Source organism: Natator depressus, chromosome 2 (assembly GCF_965152275.1).
Source record: "Natator depressus isolate rNatDep1 chromosome 2, rNatDep2.hap1, whole genome shotgun sequence".
NCBI classification, from domain to species: domain Eukaryota; kingdom Metazoa; phylum Chordata; order Testudines; family Cheloniidae; genus Natator; species Natator depressus.
This window is the reverse complement of record NC_134235.1, coordinates 204,542,416-204,562,817: the sequence shown is the minus strand read 5'-3', so window position 1 is coordinate 204,562,817 and position 20,402 is coordinate 204,542,416. Positions and strand designations below refer to the sequence as shown.

Here is a 20,402-nt window from a genome sequence, read left to right as displayed (position 1 = left end):
GCACAGAGCCTTTCGAAAAAGATCTAGGCAACCTAGAACAAAATCCCTCACAATAAAAATGAAGCCACTAATTGCAAAGTGTACTGTGGGCAGCATAATATTGATGGAGGGGAGGGGAGAAGAAAAAGTTATAAACCACAGAGATGAATGCTGGTGTTGGGCCAGGTGAAAAGTCTGACTGCATCAGACTGTTGCTGACTACCCTAAAGATTGTGGAATACCTGTGGACTGCTGAAGAGTTCCTTATATAAATACTATTAATAAAAAAGACGAATTGAAAGAAAGCCATAAAAAACCCTGGTCATTAGAGCAAACATATGCCTGCACTAGTCGTATCACATCTTTAGTTTAAAAACAAAAAAACCACAGAACTATATCTGATGATAGGAGTTAAACTCTTTATTCCATTCAGAGGCATCTGGCAAGTGGAGCTGCGTTGGGGGGCACATTACAGATGAAAAAATGATCCATACTTTGCGGATATTGAAATAATTTACAGTATTTACTTTCTAGCTATTCCCAAATACTCCAAATTACCAAATCTCAATTGAAAATAAGAACATGATTTACCACACTAAGTATAGAAATTTAAGAGAGATGACAGTATTTAAATCAGCAAATGTAAATGCATTGCCTATTTGTAAAATAACTTTTATGGAAAATAATAAAGTCAAATCCTTCTCAAATGTTAAGAAAGGAAAATTGGACTTAGACTTAAGCCTCAACAAAAATTAAAATGCTATGACTTTTTATACTTCAATAATTTCAAATTCATTGCAAGAAAAAATTCTCCTAAAGACTAGATGGTCACCGTCAAAAAAGGAAAAAAAAAACCCTCATTTTTCTCTGCTAAAACTACAACATAAGTTTGTGGTTTTTAAACCAATTAGTAAAGAAGAGATGCAGGAAAAACACTTCAGACCATTTTCAAAATTATCTAATCTGTACAACAATGATCTTTGGGAAAATTATCTACTCTATGTGAAATGCCTCTATTTCAATATGAATCTAAGAGGTAGATCAACAAAATGATGAAACGTTTTTGCTAGTTGTGCCCCTCAAATCAGTGCAGCATGGTGATTCTGATCATCTCATGCACAAAAACATCACACACAAAAAAAGGTTTGGAGGTAATAGCATGGCTCTGTAGACCACACACATACAGGCGCACACGCGCACACACACAGCAGTCTTTATGCACCATGTGTTGCCACATCTTTAAAACTGAGGTAGACTGAAGTTTATTGTAGAAACTTGAATGTGTTATATTACCACAATCATTATTCAAATTACATTCTGAAATTAAAAAATTTGGTAGCTTTCCTGTTATCCCTGCCTTTTGACAATTTCGTCTCTTCTTTTAATGGTTGGTTGCAGAATGTGCATAAATCCTGCTGCATCTATATAAGCCAGACTAGAGGTTGTTTTATATCGTTTAAAACCTTCCAAAGTGGCTTAGTGTGGCCCATAACAGCGGCTGGATATGTAAACTTAGCCTTTCCTTATCTTTAAACACGATCAAACGGTGTTTGACCTTCCCCCATCGTGGTAACTGAAAGCAGGATGATGCGACCTGCAGGAAGCAGAGACCATACAGCCTTGAAACTACTCCAGCAGATCAAGTGTTCTATCAAACTGAAGATGAAGCTTGCTCTTTGAACAGAATGGCAAAGTCCAAATGGGCTGCAAATGTTTACATGTAGCATTATTAGGTAGTGATGGTCAAAGGCACAAAGGGTTCATGCATTCAATCAAAGTAGCACAAAAATAATAAAAAAATTCAGTCTCCTAATTTTACCCTCAACCCCAGCCTCTTGCCATCACTTCCTTGTTCTGTTCCCAAAAAAGTACCGTCAAACTTTTTCATCCCATCTTAAAAGAAAAATAAACGGCATTGCTGCTATCAGAATGTTGGCATCATTCGCTATCTTTTGAACATTCACTGAATTTTTTTTTTTTAAACAAATGATGGTGTTGAAACGCTCAGAAAATCTGAGGTTAGACTTTTTTTTTTTCTCCATCTTACTCCCATCAGCCAGCAGCTAGAAGTATCCTACTATAGCCCCACCCCCACCCCCACTAATTCTGTAGTACTCCTGGCTGGTGGCTGATCAAATTTTAATTTTTTTTTAAAAAAATAAAATGCTCAAGAACTATTAGCTTTATAAAGTATACAAAAAAAAGCGCAAAAAGGAACAATTTCTCATTGAGGTACTAAATGCCTGAGGTAGTTTAGTAAAATGCATATTTATCTTTTTATGCCCTGGCCAACACCATTCAACACTTCCCTTAGGTTATTCATGGCAGTGTTATGTAAAAATGCAACCAAATTTTTAAAAAAATGCCACTTGTTTAACATGGGGACTAACACTTAAACTCTTGTCAATACCCTTGCGCTAACCCTACCCCAGCCCCAATCCCACCCTCCAATTGTGTTTCTTCTTTTACAACTGGGCCTATAAGAGCAATGCCTTTTCTTTTTTTTTAAACCAGTGAACTCAGAAGAGAAAGCTTCATTAAACCAAGTTCTAAAATTGCTGGGGAATAATAAGAACAATAAAAAAGACTAACAAGTTTATGTTAAATTGTGAGAATAGAACAAAAGGGAAGTGAAGGGGTCCTTATTTTAAAGCTGGGTTTCAAAAGTTTGAGAGAGCCTAAAGAATACATTCTCAGAGACAGCGTTCAATGGTTGCCTGGTCCTCAAACAGGTGACTGGCTTGGTGAAGCTTCTGCATACAACTCCAACAGGTGTTCAAAACCTGTCTGTTACACAGTCTGTCTTTGGTCTGGCATCTGTCTCTGATGGGCCATTCCCTAAACCTTTATTTTCGTCTTGGCTGAGGCTGTCCGCTTTGCGCTGTTTTTTGCTGTTGCTGCTGCCTTCTTACCTGAGCCAGTATTTCCTGAATTTTCCTCTGGGCAAGCTGCAGGATATAAACAAAAAGTCTATGCTGTGCTGCAACGGTTCCTTGTTATATTACACTCGGTCATTTCACTGTTACTTTTGCCCTTTTCTTCCACCCGCCATGATTTGTTTATCGTATTTAGCCGTTGTCCCCTATCATACAGACAGAACCCTGCAAATCCGCGGATATCCCTGGCCCATTTTTGCAGCTCGTGGCTTGGATGCGGATACACATTTTGTATCCGTGCAGGGCTCTCGCGATCTCCCCACAGAAAACAGGGTGACGCCGTAACGGACAGGAAGGGGACGAGGCAGACGCTCTGGCCCCAACCGCAGAAGGTGTGAGGGGCCTGGGAGGTGGGCAGGTGGAGGAGGCGGGAACGGAGCTCTGACTGCAGCATACACACACCTGAACGGAGCGGCTATCTCCCAGCTCTCAGGCTCCAGCTTGGCTTTCTGAATCATGCAGCAGTGGGCTGCAATATGTGGCAATAGCCTGCTAGGCATTCTGGGAGTTGTAGTCCCCAGCTTGCTTGGACAGAGGAGGTAAACCACAACTCCCAGATGGGAGCACGACCATGTGCCCTTGCGCAGTGAGCCAAGTGCCATTTTGAAAGAGGTGTCATTGTACTTTGAACTAGTGGGTGGCAACTGTGGGCGCTGTGAGGAGAGAAGTTGTTGCTGTCGTCTGTCCCAGCCGGGTCTGCGTGTGTTAGAGCCACCCGGGCTGTGTAGGGCTGAGCGGGCAGCGCTGCACACAAGGACCCAGGATTGTAGCCTCCCTGCCCGAAGAGGGGAAGGAGGGTGCAGCGGGTGACAGAGCAGGTGGTCTCTGAGGAGAAGTAGGGGACAGTGGGGAGTTGGGGGCTTGGCACAGCCCTGTGTCATTGGTGTGCAGTGACCTGTGGAGCTGTTATTAGAGCCATGCAAATCTGCGGATATCCACAGACCATTTTTGCGGATACAAATTTTGTATTCATGCAGGGCTCTACACATGGACTGTAAACTGTTTGGGCAATAATCTCTCTCTCTTTTTTTTTTTTTTTAGTTATTATTGCCTTGTGTAAACTGCCTAGCACCAGGGGGCCCTGATGGGGACCCCTAGATGCTACCGTAATACAAACATAGAAAGAAAAACCACATTGAAGGAAGTATACAAAGTTTATCAAAATGTTATTCAAAAATTAGCACTTGGGGATATTAGAAAAATGACAAACATAGGCCTTGATTAGCACTCCCCCCGTAGCTAAAGCCCCAAGTCCCAGCACCCACTAGGGGGCTGAAGCTGGGAACGGAGCCATAGGGTTGAAGCCCCAAGCGTAGCTGAAACTGGGAGCGGAGCCGGGCTGAAGCCATAAGCCTCAGCACTCACCCCAGATCTAAAGCCCTGAACCCTGGTGTTCCCGAGAGTCAGAAGCCCTCAGCTCCCCACTCCTGGCTGAATCCCTGAGCCCCAGAGCTAAAGCACCAAGGCAGTAAAGTATTTGCTCCCCGCTTTTTTGTGTGTGTTTCTCCTGCTGCCTGATTACTTCTGGTTCCAGAAGGCATCCGGTGGATCAGTAAGTCCTGAACTCTGGTGTTCGTATCTTTGAGGTTCTACTGTAGTAGCAACTATTCCTTGGGGGATCTGTGTGATGTGTATAAACCTAAAATTCACAGATACGTTTAGAGTTCACTCCAACTCAATAACTACTCCCACCACTGTAACCTGCTTACCTGGCATGCATAGAAATGGCCAGTTATTTTCACAACAACCTGATCATTTTCATCAGGTGTCTGGTCACGAGGGACAACAACTTCTGCACTTGTCAAATTCTGAAGCTCGTTTACCTGTAAATGTAAAAAAAAAAAAAAAAAAAAAAAAAAAAAAAAAAATCATCAGCAAAATGCAGCCATCTTTAATTCATGAGAATTTTTAAAAAATGCTTGGCTATCTGAATGTGCAAATAATGGCAAGGTAAACGCCTTCAAATGCTCTATGATGACTAAGTGAATTGCTCTAACCATTTACTGTATTAAAGATGACATCATGGGTTTAATGTAGGGTGCTCAATCCACGGTGCATAGACCTGTGAACATCACAATAGAGCAAAATGCGCATATTAAGCTACAGACAGCTGCAGACCCATCACCCTAGAAAGTTTCTACTGCATACGCACCATCTTCAAGGCCAGCTCTCTTGTATGTTTGTTCCCATTGGGATTTCTAAAGAAGGGCTAAAATCCTGACAATCCTCAACTCCCTTTGGGTCTGATGGGATAGTAGCAGTGCAGGTACTAGTCACCTGCCTCTTAGTAGGTGGGGTGTAGGCCTCATTATGCCACAGGATGGATCCATGCTGGTGAAAATTGTGCAATTTCTTTCCAGAAGGTCAAATTAGATCACAGTGGTCCCTACTGGACTTAAAAATCTATGGAAGACTCAAGGATATTCAGTACCTCACAGAATTAATTTTTATGCAGTGGCAGCAGGTCAAGGTAAAGTAGTACCATTCCTAGAACAGGGTGAAATTCTGCACTCCATAGTCAGTGGACGTCTCAATGGCGAAAGCAAAATTTTCTATTTGTGCTTCACACAGGAAAACTTTACCCAGCAATGTTTCATTTTCCATCCGCTTGATACATACTGGGTACGATCCTGTAAACCCTTCCTCAAGCAACAGATCCTATTGAAGTCAATAGGGTTACTGGAACGAGAAAGACTTTACAGAATCTGATCTCTAATTAGGAATCTATTATTCTGAATGGAAGAACTACTGTATTTCCATTTTAAGCCCTGCAACCGACAAGCAGATCCATGCAGGTGCAGTGATTCACCTGTGTTTTTTAAAGAGGCAATTCTATTAAATTGACCCAACTTGAATTGCAGGCTGCAGAAAGGAAAAACCCAAAGAATGAAATAAGTTTAAATAGCATACAGGCTTGAAATTAACATGCAAAGAGTTAAAATGTGAATTAGCTAAAGAGAAGATTCTACACTTTGAATGTCCTTCAGGTAGATTTCTTGTGTCTCATTATTTAGGTTTTGCTCAAGTACTTGCCGTTTTGCCTCCTTTACCAATAACTCTACCAGCAGCATAGGATGGCACTTTTATATGAGCCTCAAGTTTCACTTCTTCTTTAGGACCAAAGAAATTTTCTTCTTTAAGTTTTCCATAGATTCTCCCTTGAGCCTGCAAAAGTAATTAATATTTTTAAAGGGACAGCATCATTCTGAAATCAAGTCACCTTTTAAAAAGCAAACTAAAACCCACCCAAAGGGAAACTGACTACGTACAAATGCACAAATCTCCTATGTACAAATGCAAAAGATTTTTTCTTATCAAAGTAGTTGGTAATTTATTTTTAAATGAATGGAGTGTTCACATTCCTAACTAGAAGATACCATAGTCAAACCCTGAAAGAAGGCTTGACAAGCCATCAATGAATATCAAGTAATGGCATAACAATGAACAACCTTCTACTGTTTTCCAGTAAAATAATCCAGCCATTTGAATTATTGTTAGAATGTCTCTCTAGAGGTAAAGCAGCAGTAAAGAATCAAAGGGGGAAGACAACCGTGTGCCAGATGTTATGTTTTTATTATCACCAGGGTGAACATAAAGGAGTTTACTGGCTTAAGCAGTAGAAGTTTTTGAAATTCATCCTCCAGAGGATGGTGAATTCAAAGCAAAACCACATGACAAAGACTTAATTTACACCAGGTTTTATGCCTTTACATTTAATTACCAAGTAATTAAATGCAATGTATATTACTTTAGGTTAGCTCTGATTTTTCATTTTTAAATGTGGGAGATTAAGTCTCTCAGTATAGAGATGAGTGGCACCTTGGAAGTTGTGTCACTTTAACCAACATGCATCACCCTATTGCAGTACTGGATACATAGTAGTGGTGGGCAATAAGACAATAAAGCAGGAGAGTTTGCCCATTACAAGTGGAAAGCTGAATCTCTTACCTTTCCAATTTTCTCTGAGTTGATATAATAATTCTAGTGGCTTGTCAAGCAACTATTTCTTTGTTCCCTGTCATTCACAGGCAATCTTGAGAAATATTAGATCACTCTTCCACACCCTATGCCTTTCAATGTCAGGTTGACGCTTCCCATGCTGTATCACAAAATGAGTCCAATGGGACAGTGGTGGAAAGGATCTCCAAGAGATGTATATTAAAGGTCATAGAGACTTTCCATTTACCACATTACCTCCCTCCCCTTTCTCAATCACATCAGTACACAGCAGAACTAGAACACAAAAAGTGATGGGTAGGAAAGAAATCAGGGCAGGGGTTTTTATGTTGTTTCTACTACCCCAACATCTTAAAATGTGCCAAATTAAACCTTCTGTTCTTTTAAAACTTCAGAGATACAAAATTACAAGTCAAGTAAACTTCTCCATTGTCCATTTCCCATGAAGGTTTGTTCTACAACAGGGGAAGATAAACTTCATGAATTTGCTTTGTGCTTTAGACCACTGGTTTTCAACCGAGGGTACATCAATTCATCCAGATATTTGTCTAATTTTACAACAGGCTACATAAAAAGCACTAGCGAAGTCAGTACAAACTAAAATGTCACACAATGATTTGTTTATACTGCTCTATACACTGAAATGTAAGTACAATATTTATATTCCTATCGATTTATGTTTATAATTATATGGTAAAAGTGAGTTAGTAAGCAATTTTTCAGTAATAGTGTGCTGTGACGCTTCTGTATTTTTGTGTCTGATTTTGTAAGCAAGTGAGGTGAAACTTTGGGGTATTCAAGACAAATCTGACTCCTGAAAGGGGTACAGTAGTAGGGAAAGATTGAGAGGCATTGCTTTAGACTTCAATTACATTCTTTCATAACAGAGCCAAAAAGCCAGGAATCTGAAGTTACCGTATCATCCTAATCTGAAAGCAGCTCATAGCTGGATAAATCCAGGACCTGTCTTCAAGATCTTAACATACAAGACTATTTAAACCCTTGTCAAACAAATTATCTAAAGAAAAAGATGTGGGCTAGATTTGTCTTTGTAGGAAGAACTACCTGAGTGGAAAGACATTTAGTCTCAAACTCACAAGCACACATCAGAAGGCATGGAACTTGAGGCCCAACCGTAGAAATCATTCAATCTCGCTCTTCTGCTTGAGATTTTCAAAGCAGTGTAAGGCATTTAAGGAAGATGTTTGACTAAATCCCCTACACTGCTTTGAAGAAAATCTTAAGCCACTGTCACTACTACTGCCGCTTCCAGCAACTCATTTTAAAAAAAAACCAACCCAACAACTATCCATTTTTACATCACAACTGCATATATAAGACAACTTCAACGTAATTAACTTACTTGCACACATCAGTAATTGACATAAAATGCATGTCTAATACAATGTGTATATGCACGTTACATTATGGTAGAATATATAGAGCAGTATAAACAAGTCATTGTTGGTATGAAATTTTAGTCTGTACGGGCTTCACTAGTGCTTTTTAGGTAGCCTGGTGTAAAACTAGGCAAATATCTAGATGAGTTGACGTATCCCCTTGGAAGACCTCTGCGTACCCCCAGGGTACGCATACCCTGGTTGAGAACCACTGGTTTCAGGCATGTCTACACATACAGTGCTGCAGCTGTACCAATGCAACTGCACTGCTACAGCACGTCTGGTGAGAGCTCTCCCACTGGCATAATAAAACCACCTCTGCAGACAGCAGAAACCACGTCAGAGGGAGAAGCTCTCCTGCTGACATAGCATTGTGCACATGAGAACTTATGTTGGTGTAACTTAGGTCACTCGGGGTGGTTTATTCACACCCCTGAGCGACAAAAGTTATGCCGACATAAGCTGTAGTGTAGATATAGCCTTAGAGCCTCTAAAGAAAGAAAATGCAGATTCTGGATCTATCGGTGGTACCAACAGTTTTGTCAGAGAGAAACCATGGCTGGGTGATATAATGGGGGACAGACTCCTCCCATTAGCCACATCTCCTGGTGGAGTCAAGACCTTCCTTAGGAAGGACCTGGTGACAATGGAGATTGGAGATCAGGGAGATCAAAAATGTCATCAGGTGTAATGTAAGTGTCTGCTCTCCCTGGAGTGCAAGAGGTCCTGTCCGCCCAAACCAATGGAGCGGTAGTGGTTAGAGTTTAGTTTGCACCACGGTCAGGCAAGGCAGAGGAGGTACTATCACTGGTTGAAGCTCCCAATGGTTGCCTTTTGTCAGTGCCATCAGTTCCTGGTGTTTAGGCTTAGTTGCTACCGGACACACAGTTGCCACTAGAGTGTGGTCTGGTACCAACCGAGCCCCGGATTTGTGGACTGTCTTGTCATGACTCAGACTTGGGACATTCTAAGTCAGGAGTGGGCAAACTTTTTGGCCTGAGGGCCACATCAGGGTATAGAAATTGTATGGTGGGCCACGAATGCCCACAAAATTGGGGGGAAGGGCTCTGGCTGGGGGTGCGGGCTGTGGGGCGAGGCCAGAAATGAGGAGTTCAGGGTGAAGGAGGGGTGAGGGCTCTGGGGTGGGTCTGGGGACACGGGTTTTGGGGTGCAGCAGGGGGCCCCAGGCTGGGACCAATGGGTTCAGAGGGTGGGAGGGGGATCAGGGCAGGCGGTTGGGGTATGGGGGAGAGGTGTGAGGGCTCCAGCTGGAGGTGTGGGCCGGGGATGAGCGTTTGGGGTACAAGAGGGGGCTCTGGGCTGGGATCAAGGGGTTCAGAGGGTAGGAGGTGGATCAAGGCTGTGGCACGGGATTGGGGTGCTGGGGGGGCTCAGGGGTGCAGACTCAGGGGTGCAGCATTTACTGGAAGCGGCTCCCGGATGCATGTCCCCTCTCCAGCTCCGAGGCGTGGCCAGGCAGCTCTGAGCGCTGCCCCATCTGCAGGCGCCACCCCTGCAGCTCTCATTGGCCAGGAACCACAGCCAATGGGAGCTAAGGGGGCAGTGCTTGCGGACAGGGCAGCACACAGAGCCGCCTGGCCATGCCTCTGCGTACTATGTAGGAGTCAGAGGGGGGTCATGCTGGCTGCTTCCTGAGAGTCACGAAGAGTGGGACAAGCCCCCGACCCCGCTCCCCGGCTGGAGTGGGGCAAACCCCTGACCCTGCTTCCTGGCGGGAGCTGGGGGATGGATTAAATGGTCTGATGGGCCAGATGTGGCCCACCGGCTGTAGTTTGTCCACCCCGTTCTAAGTCAGAGCAGGAAGACTTGCTTGACTCAGGCAGAGCTGTATCCGACTTCTCTGAAGTGGACTTAGAGAAGGATCTGCTCTCGTGTTTATAAGAACACTCCCTGCTTTCCTGACAAGACCCAAACAGCGGATCTGTGGGAGTAGATTCCCTAGCTGCTAAGTCAGACCTCGTGGCAGAAGGTGCACTCCTTGCTGAGCCAAGCTGACATACGGGGGCTCCCCTGGCCTGGGTCTGACTATAGCCTCATTGTTTTCTCCATTAGGTACTTCTGAAGATGAAGTTTCAGACCCTCACAAGTATGACTGGGGAAAGAGTGGCAGATACTGCTGCTTGCCATGAGGTGAGCCTCCCCGAGGCAATATTGATGGTTGTCGTGGACTGAAGGAGCACAGGCAAGCAGCAAAGATTTTGAAGCCCAGAGTTCTGGGCATAGTCCAGTACTCGTAATTGGAGGGGAGAATGGGGCAGAGTTCCCTGGTACAGGGAATCTATGTAATTATAAAACAAACTATAGAATAAAATTCTGAACTATTTACTATATATTTGCAGATTGAAGAATAAAGGAAGACAAAGTGCTGGACACTGGAGGTTCTGACCCAGGCGACATGGTGGAAAGAAGGAACTGGAACAGGGGTCAGTCCATTCTACCCCTTATCTCCTTGATTGTAGGCACAAAGAAAAGGAGGACACGTGCATGGACCAACAATCACTGCTTTCAAGAATTTTCCAACTCCAAGCACGTACAGTGCATGCATGCCCACAGTGGAATATACATAGGGACTAACACTCAAGGAACAAGCATGGCTGTAAACCCATGCGAGCAAGACGGCACTGCAATGATGTGAAGTTGTGAGTGACTTTTCCGACTGCTACAGGCCTTACTTGCAAAGCAATCAGGCTGCTATATGACAGAGTGACTTATTTCAGTCTTTGATCCACTCTTACCTCGTGTTCTCCAACTGAAATTAACTTGGTATCTGCACTTATATCGTACTCACCTGTTACCCTTGCTCAAGGCAGCTCAACCATTTGATATGTTTAACAGAGGCAAATGATGGTTGGGGCATCCTAGCATAATTTCATTTTAAATACAATTAGAATCATTCCACTCATCGGAAAAGATGCCCAAAAAGGCATTTCTATCTAGAACTAATTAGTAACCTGCCATTATGGGTGTCATATGGTTATTTTTTCTTGTGTGCAATTATTATAAGGTCAAATTCTGATCACAATGAAATGATGCAAAACTTCCACTAACTTTAAGGGCTGTGGCCCTTAATATGTTTTTTTACCCACATGGTTCATGACTTTCCTTTTGGCGGGGCTGGGGGGGGAGAAAATACAGGAATGATTTGACCAACATGTTTATTAGAGAGACAAGGTGGAAGAGATATCTTTTATTGGATCAATTTCTGTTGGTGAGAGAGACAAGCTTTCAAGCTGCACAGGGCTCTGTGTAGCTAGAGATCTTCTCTCTCTCTCTCTCTCTCTCTCACCAAAAGAAGTTGGTTCAATAAAAGATATTACCTCACCCACCTTGTCCCGCTAATATCCTGGGATCAACATGGCTACAATTACATCGCATACCAACAATTTATTAAAATTCTGAGTAAAATGGTGCATTCCAGTTAAGTATTTCAGTATGTTTCCTCCTACAGGGCAAAGCCCACTACAAATTGACAAATGGGATGGAAGTTTTCATACACAGTACCTTGAACTGAGCCTCCGGAGGTCCGGTGATGATAACCATTCTGAGCTTGGCATCTGGTCCTTCAGCAGGAGCTATCTGGAACACAAAGTTCAGATTAACACAGCTTCTTAGTTTTGACAGATGCCTAACTGCAAGCTAAGTTTAAGGAAGAACTCTTCCATCTCAGTAAAACTGTTCCATTCTGCCATAAGTGCAAAATCATTCATTATACCAGCAGCATTAAGCTTTGGTCATGCTAGGTTTTTTTTGTTTTCTTTAAAAGAATGTACTGTTATCGGAAAAAATGGCTAAGTCACAAGCAAATTTACTGCTGAAAAATCATGAGAATGAAACAAAAGGATAGCCACTCAAAAAGATCTGTAGCCCATGGTAAAATCTCATAGACAGTGTGTACGTAGTATAAAGAGAGAGCTTTCCAGGGAAGGACATGGTTGAACAACCAAGATTTTTAATGTTACTTGCTACCGTCAAACAAGTCCTAACGAGAGAGAGAGAAAGGGGAACATTTTTCTAACAAACTCTGCCCATTAGCAAAACTTTTCCTTGGAGGATCAGGATAAGGAAGCTCCAACCTATCTAGCTGGTAATATCCAAACAGTCCTCCAGATTGTGAGATACACAGATGTTTTTGTCTTCTGGAAAAAAAATTAAGCTCCACTAGGGCTGAGCCACAGACGCCTACAGAGTCTTCAATAGTTCATTTCATCATAAAATAAGATTTCTGTGAGTGTTGTTCTCAGACTCCAATAGCATTAAATAATTTAACCCAGCTTCTGACATTGTGGATGAATCCTTTGTTTATCACAACTGACATTTCCATTGCTGCAGCTAGTATTTCATAGCCAGTGTTGAACAGGTAATGTATTAAGCAGTACAGGACTTCATCTTTGCCAACGGCCAAGGGACATTTTTCATCTTTAACAGCTGTAGTTTAATTCAAACAAATTACTAGTCATCATGTATCACTTTTACGTAACTGTGGTTAACATAAGAACAGCCATACTGGGTCAGACCAAAAGTCCATCTATCCCAGTATCCTGTCTTCCCACAGTGGCCAATGCCAGGCACCCCAGAGGCAATGAACAGAACAGGTAACCATCAAGTGATCCAGTCCCTGTCACCTATTCCCAGCTTCTGGCAAACAGAGGCTAAGGACACCATTCCTGTCCATCCTGGCTAATAGCCGTTGATGGACTTATCCTCCATGAACTTAAGTTCTTTTGTGAACCCTTCTATAGTCTTGGCCTTCACAACATGCTCTGGCAAAGAGTTCCACAGGTTGACTGTGCGTTGTGTGACGAAATACTTCCTTGTGTTTGTTTTAAACCTGCTGCCTATTCATTTCATTTGGTGGCCCCTAGTTCATGTGTTCTGAGAAGGAGTAAAACCAGTCCTGATTTTACAGACCTCTATCATATTCCCCCCTTGTCATCTCTTTTCCAAGCTGAAAAGTGCCTGTCTTATTAATCTCTCCTCATATAGCAGCTGTTCCATACCCCTAATCATTTTTATTGCCCTTTTCTGAACCTTTTCCAATTCCAGTATAGTTAGCAAAAATTTGGTTAACAATCATTCACATTATATCCTACACTGGAGAATACAACACACACTAGCTATTTACTTTGCACATTAATTCCTGTAATCTAACTAGCTATTTTATAACCACATACAGGTATAACTGCAGCACATTTATTAAGCTACCAAAATAGGAAATGCGCCAACAGCAGGAACAGTCAGACCAAATCCTTGCACTTTCATAAAGTATTTAAATGGTGCCAAATTTCAAGGCACCTTTGCAGTTAGCTTACTGAACATGGCTTGAGAAGATAATTTCTGTCCAAGTTAGACTGACATGTTTGAGATTGTTTCCCTTTCGTGCAGACACTTTACATTTTATTTGTACACAGACTCGATATTTCATACCAGGGTATCCTTTTTGCCACTAACCCCGTACTCAATGTTGGAAAAGTATTTTCTATAAAGTCTGTTTCATTTCTGTATTTTTTATTATTTTAATGCTACAATTTTTATTTTTATTTTTTTTTTACAATTTCTTTGAGGTTGCAGGTCAGAATGGAAGAGTCTAAATCTTAGACTCCTCCCTTTTATCTGTATAGCTGGAGACAAACAGCATTGGGGGCTAGAAAACAGCACTCACTATTAACATTACAGTGCCTGCAGGGGGGGACATTCAAAAGCTTCAATGTTAATTTTGTCTTTCTTATCCTTGAAAATGTGTAAGTTGGAGATCTATATACACAAATGTTTTCTCTGACGTTTTAATTTAAAATTTCACAGCATCTATGAAAAACAGACGAATCCCTATACATTCCCTCCAACAACAACATGTACATTCAATATATTCTTGAAATCCCATTTTATGGCTGAATATTTTTATTGGATCTATAAACTTCAGCACTGCACAAAAGTAGATATTATACTGATTCAAACATATTTACATGCACACCATCCTGTACATACCTAAAAACAGGTCCAGAAAGCCATATACAGAGGGATATCCCAATTCTTGCATACAAAAAATCAGATTTCTAGTTTCGCCATCTAAAAATTACTCAAGTGTTCCTTAAACTCTTAGGTAAGATTGAACAGGTTGTTTCATAATTCAGAACATACTACTTTGCTGAAATATTAGAACAAAGATTTTTAAGAAAAGCGTATGTCCAAAGTACAGGATGTTATTTTTCAGAAGTTTTAAGTGGGGCAATAAATTCAGCCCACTGTTATGGTGTGTGTTTATTTCTATACAAATAAAGAAAAATCTGGGCTCCCTGTAGCACCTCATAACCAAGATTTATGCAGCATGATTTCCGGATTATTTTTAAAAATAGGCAAATTTTCACCTTCTGGTGCAAGCCTCTCTTGCTTCTGAAAACTTAGTGACCTCCCTCCTCTTACCTGACTCCTGCTCCCCAGCTCAGGGATGCTCAGTCCCTGCTCTTCCCAAATCTGATGCCTGTTGAAAGAGCATTGCAGAACAAGACAGGCCCCTACCTCTCGATGTGTCTCGACCCACTGACTGTATGCACACACCCCCACAGATTCCACAGCTGCCTGGCCCCCACATCCCTCATTGCTGGGAAAGTGGTAATAAGTAAATTGAGAACAAGGGAATAACATTTGATTGATTTATGTGACAGAATGAGAATTTGTGGCAAGTGAAGAGCAGGAATCCAGCTGCAACCAGTCTTCACTTTAAAACAGATGTACTACCAACAGTTTGGTCAAAACCTCATCCCTACACAAGCCAAGCTGCAACTCTGTGGCTGTAGTAGCTGCCACTAACGCGGTGACATATACGGAAATGAGATGGGGAAAACAGCCAGAGTAATAATGGATCCACCAGCCTCATCCCTCCATGCACTGTGAAATGGGGCCTGCGTGAGTCCCTGTAGAGCTGTACTCAAGCAGGAGTTCCACAACTCCTGCACACTCTCCTCAAACTTTGCACTAGGTCTTCCACATTCAGGGCTCTCTGGGTCCAGAGAGAGAGCGAGAGCGCGAGCGAGCCTGCACAGAGTTGTCAGAATTACCTTTGGACAAGAAACTTCTTACAATAAAGGATGAAGCCAGAGTGGAGGCTTGTAAAGTACTCAGACGCATCTATGCTTGTCAACAGAGATTGGAGAGGCAACATTTTCACACAAGGAAACAAAACCACCATGGTCAACATGAGAAATATAATCATTCCTTATTAGAGACTTTCAATTTGCTGTGTGAGAAACTCTTAAAAAGAGGCTCCTTGCTAACTGTGATCAGCTATACTTCTAATACTGCTCTACAAAAGCACATTACACCATAGAGTCCAGATCGCCCTCCTTCTGGATACATTTTATAATGCATTGAATCAAACTAACTGGCTTTATAGACAATGTCCCACTCAATGTCCCACATCAACCCCTTTGTTTTTCTCTCTCAGCTCTTCCCCAGTGGGTACCCCACAGGAAGGAATTCCCAAGTGCGCCTTTCTGGTTTCAAAGGGATTTTTTGTATTTGGGTGGTGGCAGCATCTAGCCATCCAAGGTCAGAGAGAAACTGCAACCTTGGGAGTTTAATGTAAGCCTGGAATGGCCAGTATTAATTTTTAGAATCCTTGTGGGCCTCCACTTCTGCACTCCAAGCGCCAGAGTGGGGAATCAGCCGTGACAGCCTTCATGTCAGCACTGGTGGGAACCCAAATAGCACCAGCACATTAATTGACAGAGCTGCATTGATGCTAACCCTACAGGTGGGCACAGGTGAGCCAGGATTGTTTTGTCTGAACTAAATCAAGCTTAATCCCTGGATTAGTTCCTCTGGTATATACACTCGGACTTGTCTACGTTCAGGGGTCAGCATTTGTGCAGCTAGATACACAGATTGCTGAACTGGGGCTATCCCCTGAGTGCAGACAAGGATCCAGCAGCTTCTGGTTCTTTTAGCTACCATGTCAGTTAAACCCGGTGATAAATAACAGGTTCAGCCACAGGAGCCTAGCATACACAGCACGGATTTTCAACCACCAGTACTTCAGAGTGGAGCCACCAGAACTTAATATCTCAGACTGATCCTTATTGGGCATCCGGAGACAAAGCACAGTAGTGAAAGGTTTTCCTTACTTATATGTTATTAAAAGAAAAAATTCAGAGGTACTGTTTTTTGCCTTAACAATGTGGCAAGAAAGCCTTTAACACATCATTAAGGCTTGACTAAAGGCTTTTTCTAAGTTGAGACCACCAAGGTAGCTTTCTTTATAGCTTATATTTCACACCTCAAGAGAGGTTTGAAAACATTAGGATTCTAATTATTTTATCTCTCCGGTATTTAAAGCTTAATTTATAAACAAATATACCATTTATCACATAACTCAATGTGGGGAGTGCAGGGAAGGAGACAATACAGATTCACTTGAATGTTACTTGTGAAAACTTGCTGCAAGTATCATGTGAAATAGACAGAAATCTTGTCAAGTTAATAGTACCTTAATAGATGCGCCTGCAAAACGAGAAAGTTGTTTGATGTGCTGTCCTTGCTTGCCAATAATGGCTCCTACCGCCAAGGCTGGGATGAACAGATGAACAGTTTCAGACTCGGGCTGTTGCTGTGGAGAAGGAGGAAAGAAATAATATGTCATGAATGTTTTTGAACATTATGAATCGGACTGACAGGAAAGAGGTATGGAGCACACATGCAGGGAAATGAGAGAAATCTTTGATGCCCTGTAAAGTTTAAATGTTTAATGACTATCATGAAATCCAACCTTACATTAAAGAACAATTCAAGTCCAAGATGATTCCTTCAGTCTTAAAAAAAAAAGTTGTGATTTTAACATTTCCACTTTAAGACCATAATTGAGAGATTTTTTTAAAGGGATGTCTCATTTTTGCCTATCAACTCTACTTTCCTGTTTTTCCAGTTTATGACTGGGCAGATTAGATGGTTGCAAGCGTGCAAAACTAAATGGACTGAAGGTTAAATAAGTGAACTATTTCTAGATTTCCTTTTTGTTTAATTTTGAAGGTAAATTACACTGACCTTGACACGTAAATTGCATAACAAGCCTTAGAGTTACATACATTTTACAGCTTCCTTTGCGTAGGAGAGATCTGGAATGATAAATAACCAACTTTAAAACTGCCAATGAGCCCTCGTGTGTAAGATTATGTAACAGTTGGAGTCTTGGCAGCAGTCCCAAAACAGTAAATTAAATGCAAGGTTAAGAGTTTCTAAATTAAATGCAAGGTTAAGAGTTTCTAAAATCACAAGGACCATCCCATCTCACCACAGGATATCAGACATCATCAGACATGAGCAACACATCTGAAAGAACAACAGTTATGAAAGGTAGATAACCATTTTTTCTTCAAGTGCTTGCTCATGTTGATTCCATTCTAGGTGACTCACAAGCAGTGTCAATGGATGTAGGCTCAGAGTTCACTGTCTTTCAGCTTGCAGCACTGCTCTGCCAAAGCCAGCATCATCTTGAGCTTGTTGGGTAAGCGCATAATGAGAGACGAATGTGTGGACAGACGACCAAGTAGCAGCCCTACAGATCTCTTGGATTGCTACCTGTACCAGGAAGGCCGCTGACGATGCTTGTGCCCTAGTCGAGTGTGCCATCACGATTGCTGGCGGAGGCACCTTCACCAGCTCATAACAGTAGCGGATGCAGGCTGTAATCCAGGATGAAATCCCCCAAGCAGATAATAGGCGATCTTTCATTTTGTCTGCCACGGCAATGAACAACTCAGATGACTTACAGAATGGCTTTGTTCTATCTAAATAGAGGGCCAATGCCCTCCTGACGTCCAGGGTGTGTAGCCTGCGTTCCTCATCTGATGTATGAGGCTTTGGAAAGAAGATGGGTAAGTATATGTCCTAGCCAGTATGAAACTAGGAAATGACCTTGGGCAGAAACGCTGGGTGCGGTCGCAACTGGACTTTATCCTGGAAGAATAACGTATAGGTCTGAAACATCAGAGACCAGGGTCAGCGACGGGGACGGGGCTGAGAAGGGAACTCTCTCCAACACTGACCCTGGATCCACCCACCAATTCAGGGACTTCCAGATATGCTCTGGTACCCTGACTACCCGGTCTAAGTCGTGACTGTTTGGGATGTACACCAAGGCCAGCCACGCTTGCAGAGGCCAAAGATGGAGCCAGGCATGACTGACCATGTGGCCCAAAAACTGCAGGCAGGTGAGAACCATGGTCTGAAAACGCACTTCTGGAAGAAAGGCTCTGGCTCATGTGGGGTCGAGAATTGCCCCATTGAACTCTACTCATTGCACCACCCTTAAGGTTGATTTTTTCTCATTTATTAACAGGCCCAGGTTGCAGAAGGTGGAACACACCAGATCAAGGCTCCTCTGCACTTGTTCCCGAGACCTCCCTTGATGAGCCAGTTGTCGAGATATGGGAAGACCTGGACCCCTCAATGTCTCACGTAAGCAGCCACTGGTACCATACATTTTGTGAACACCCTCGGGGCCGATGAGAGGCCAAAGGGCAGAATCGAAAATGGCATTCACCCACTATGAAATGAAGGAAAAGCCTGTGACCTTGGAATATGGAGATAAGGAAATAAGCATCCTTCAAGTCGAGGGCTGTGTACCTGTCTCCCAGATCCAGGGAAGGGATGACGGAAGCCAGGGAGACCATGTGAAACTTCAACTTTCTGAGAGACTTGTTGAGGTGACGCAGATCCAGAATCATAGAATATCAGGGTTGGAAGGGACCCAGGAGATCATCTAGTCCAACCTCCTGCTCAAAGCAGGACCAATCCCCAACTAAATCATCCCAGGCAGGGCTTTGTCAAGCCTGATCTTAAAAACCTCAAAGGAAGGAGATTCCACCACCTCCCTAGGTAACCCATTCCAGTGCTTCACCACCCTCCTTGTGAAAAAGTTTTTCCTAATATCCAACCTAAACCCCCTCCCCCCCCCCACTGCAACTCGAGACCATTACTCCTTGTTCTGTCATCTGGTACCATTGAGAACAGTCTAGATCCATCCTCTTTGGAACCCACTTTCAGGTAGCTGAAAGCAGCTATCAAATCCCCCCTCATTCTTCTCTTCTACAGAATGGGTCTGAAGTTCCCTTTTGCTTTCAGGATTAGGAAGTAGCGGGAATAGAACCCCTTTCCTTTCATGTCCCAAGGAACCGCCTCCACGGCCCCCAGACACAGGAGGTTCTCGACCTCTTGAACGAGGAGTTGCTCATGAGAAGGATCCGTGAAGAGGGATTGGGGGGATGGGACGGAGGGGCGGCCGAAAATTGCAGGGTATAGCCCTGAGATACTATGTCCAGCACCCAGCGGTCCAAGGTGACCTGTGACCAGGCCGAATGGTAAGGATGAAGATGGTCGAGGAAAGAACAAGGTGGATCCTGGGAGTTGACTGGGGCCTTGCTTTCGAGCACATCTTCAAAATGAGTGCTTCTGGCCCCCAGGATGCTTTGGTGGGCTGGGCTGTGTGGGTGAGTTGGAGGAGGAGGAGGGTGGTAATGACTGAAGCCCGTGTCTCTATCCCTTCTCCTTGAAGACCCTTGACGAGGCTGCCAAGCCCTTGGAGGTGGGGCAGCTGGAACTGCATCCTTTCAGATTGCAGCATATGCATACCCAGTGAGCGAAGAGTGGCCTGAGTGTCCTTTTAACCCATGCAGCCTCACATCCATCTGCACTGCAAAGTCCATTCCCATCAAATGGGAGGTTCTCGATCGAGGTCTGCATCTCTTGTGACAGGCTGGAGGTCTGAAGCCAAGAGTGGCACCTCATGACTACCGCCAGAGCGACAACCCTAGCCACTGAGTTCGTCGCATCCCATGCCATTTGAAGAGAGCATCTCGCTGCCACGGTACCCTCCTCCACCAGGATGCCAGATTCCTGAGCCAAACCTTGAGGGAGGGACTCCTTGAACTTATGGATGGAGTTCATAAATTAAAGTTGTACCTGACTAAGAATGCCTGGTGGTTCGCCCCCTGGAATTGCAGGCTGGCTGTTGAATAAATTTTTATCCTGAAAAGGCCCAGTCTTTTGGCCTTTTTATTTTTGGGAATTGAACTGCTTGTCCTTCTTGTTGGCTGCAGAGAGGACCAGCGAGCCTGGATGT

At 43.1% G+C, this 20,402-nt stretch overlaps 1 protein-coding gene across 2 annotated transcripts in view; it reads right to left on the bottom strand.

Moving 5' to 3' along the window:
• Positions 1-409: 409 nt before the first annotated feature.
• Positions 410-20,402, bottom strand: part of IGF2BP3 (insulin like growth factor 2 mRNA binding protein 3) — a 163,770-nt gene continuing 143,777 nt past the window's right edge. Inside the window, exons 11-16 of one of the 2 annotated variants that reach the window (XM_074945782.1) lie at positions 16,773-16,892; positions 11,795-11,869; positions 5,949-6,080; positions 4,625-4,738; positions 2,892-2,927; positions 410-1,573 (exon numbers count right to left, since the gene is read on the bottom strand). In XM_074945782.1, the coding sequence (XP_074801883.1) occupies positions 1,436-1,573; positions 2,892-2,927; positions 4,625-4,738; positions 5,949-6,080; positions 11,795-11,869; positions 16,773-16,892 (615 nt within the window). In that variant the 3' untranslated portion in view covers positions 410-1,435. Of the gene's footprint in view, positions 2,928-4,624; positions 4,739-5,948; positions 6,081-11,794; positions 11,870-16,772; positions 16,893-20,402 lie in introns of both variants that reach the window. The other variant, XM_074945784.1, reaches the window with a different exon arrangement.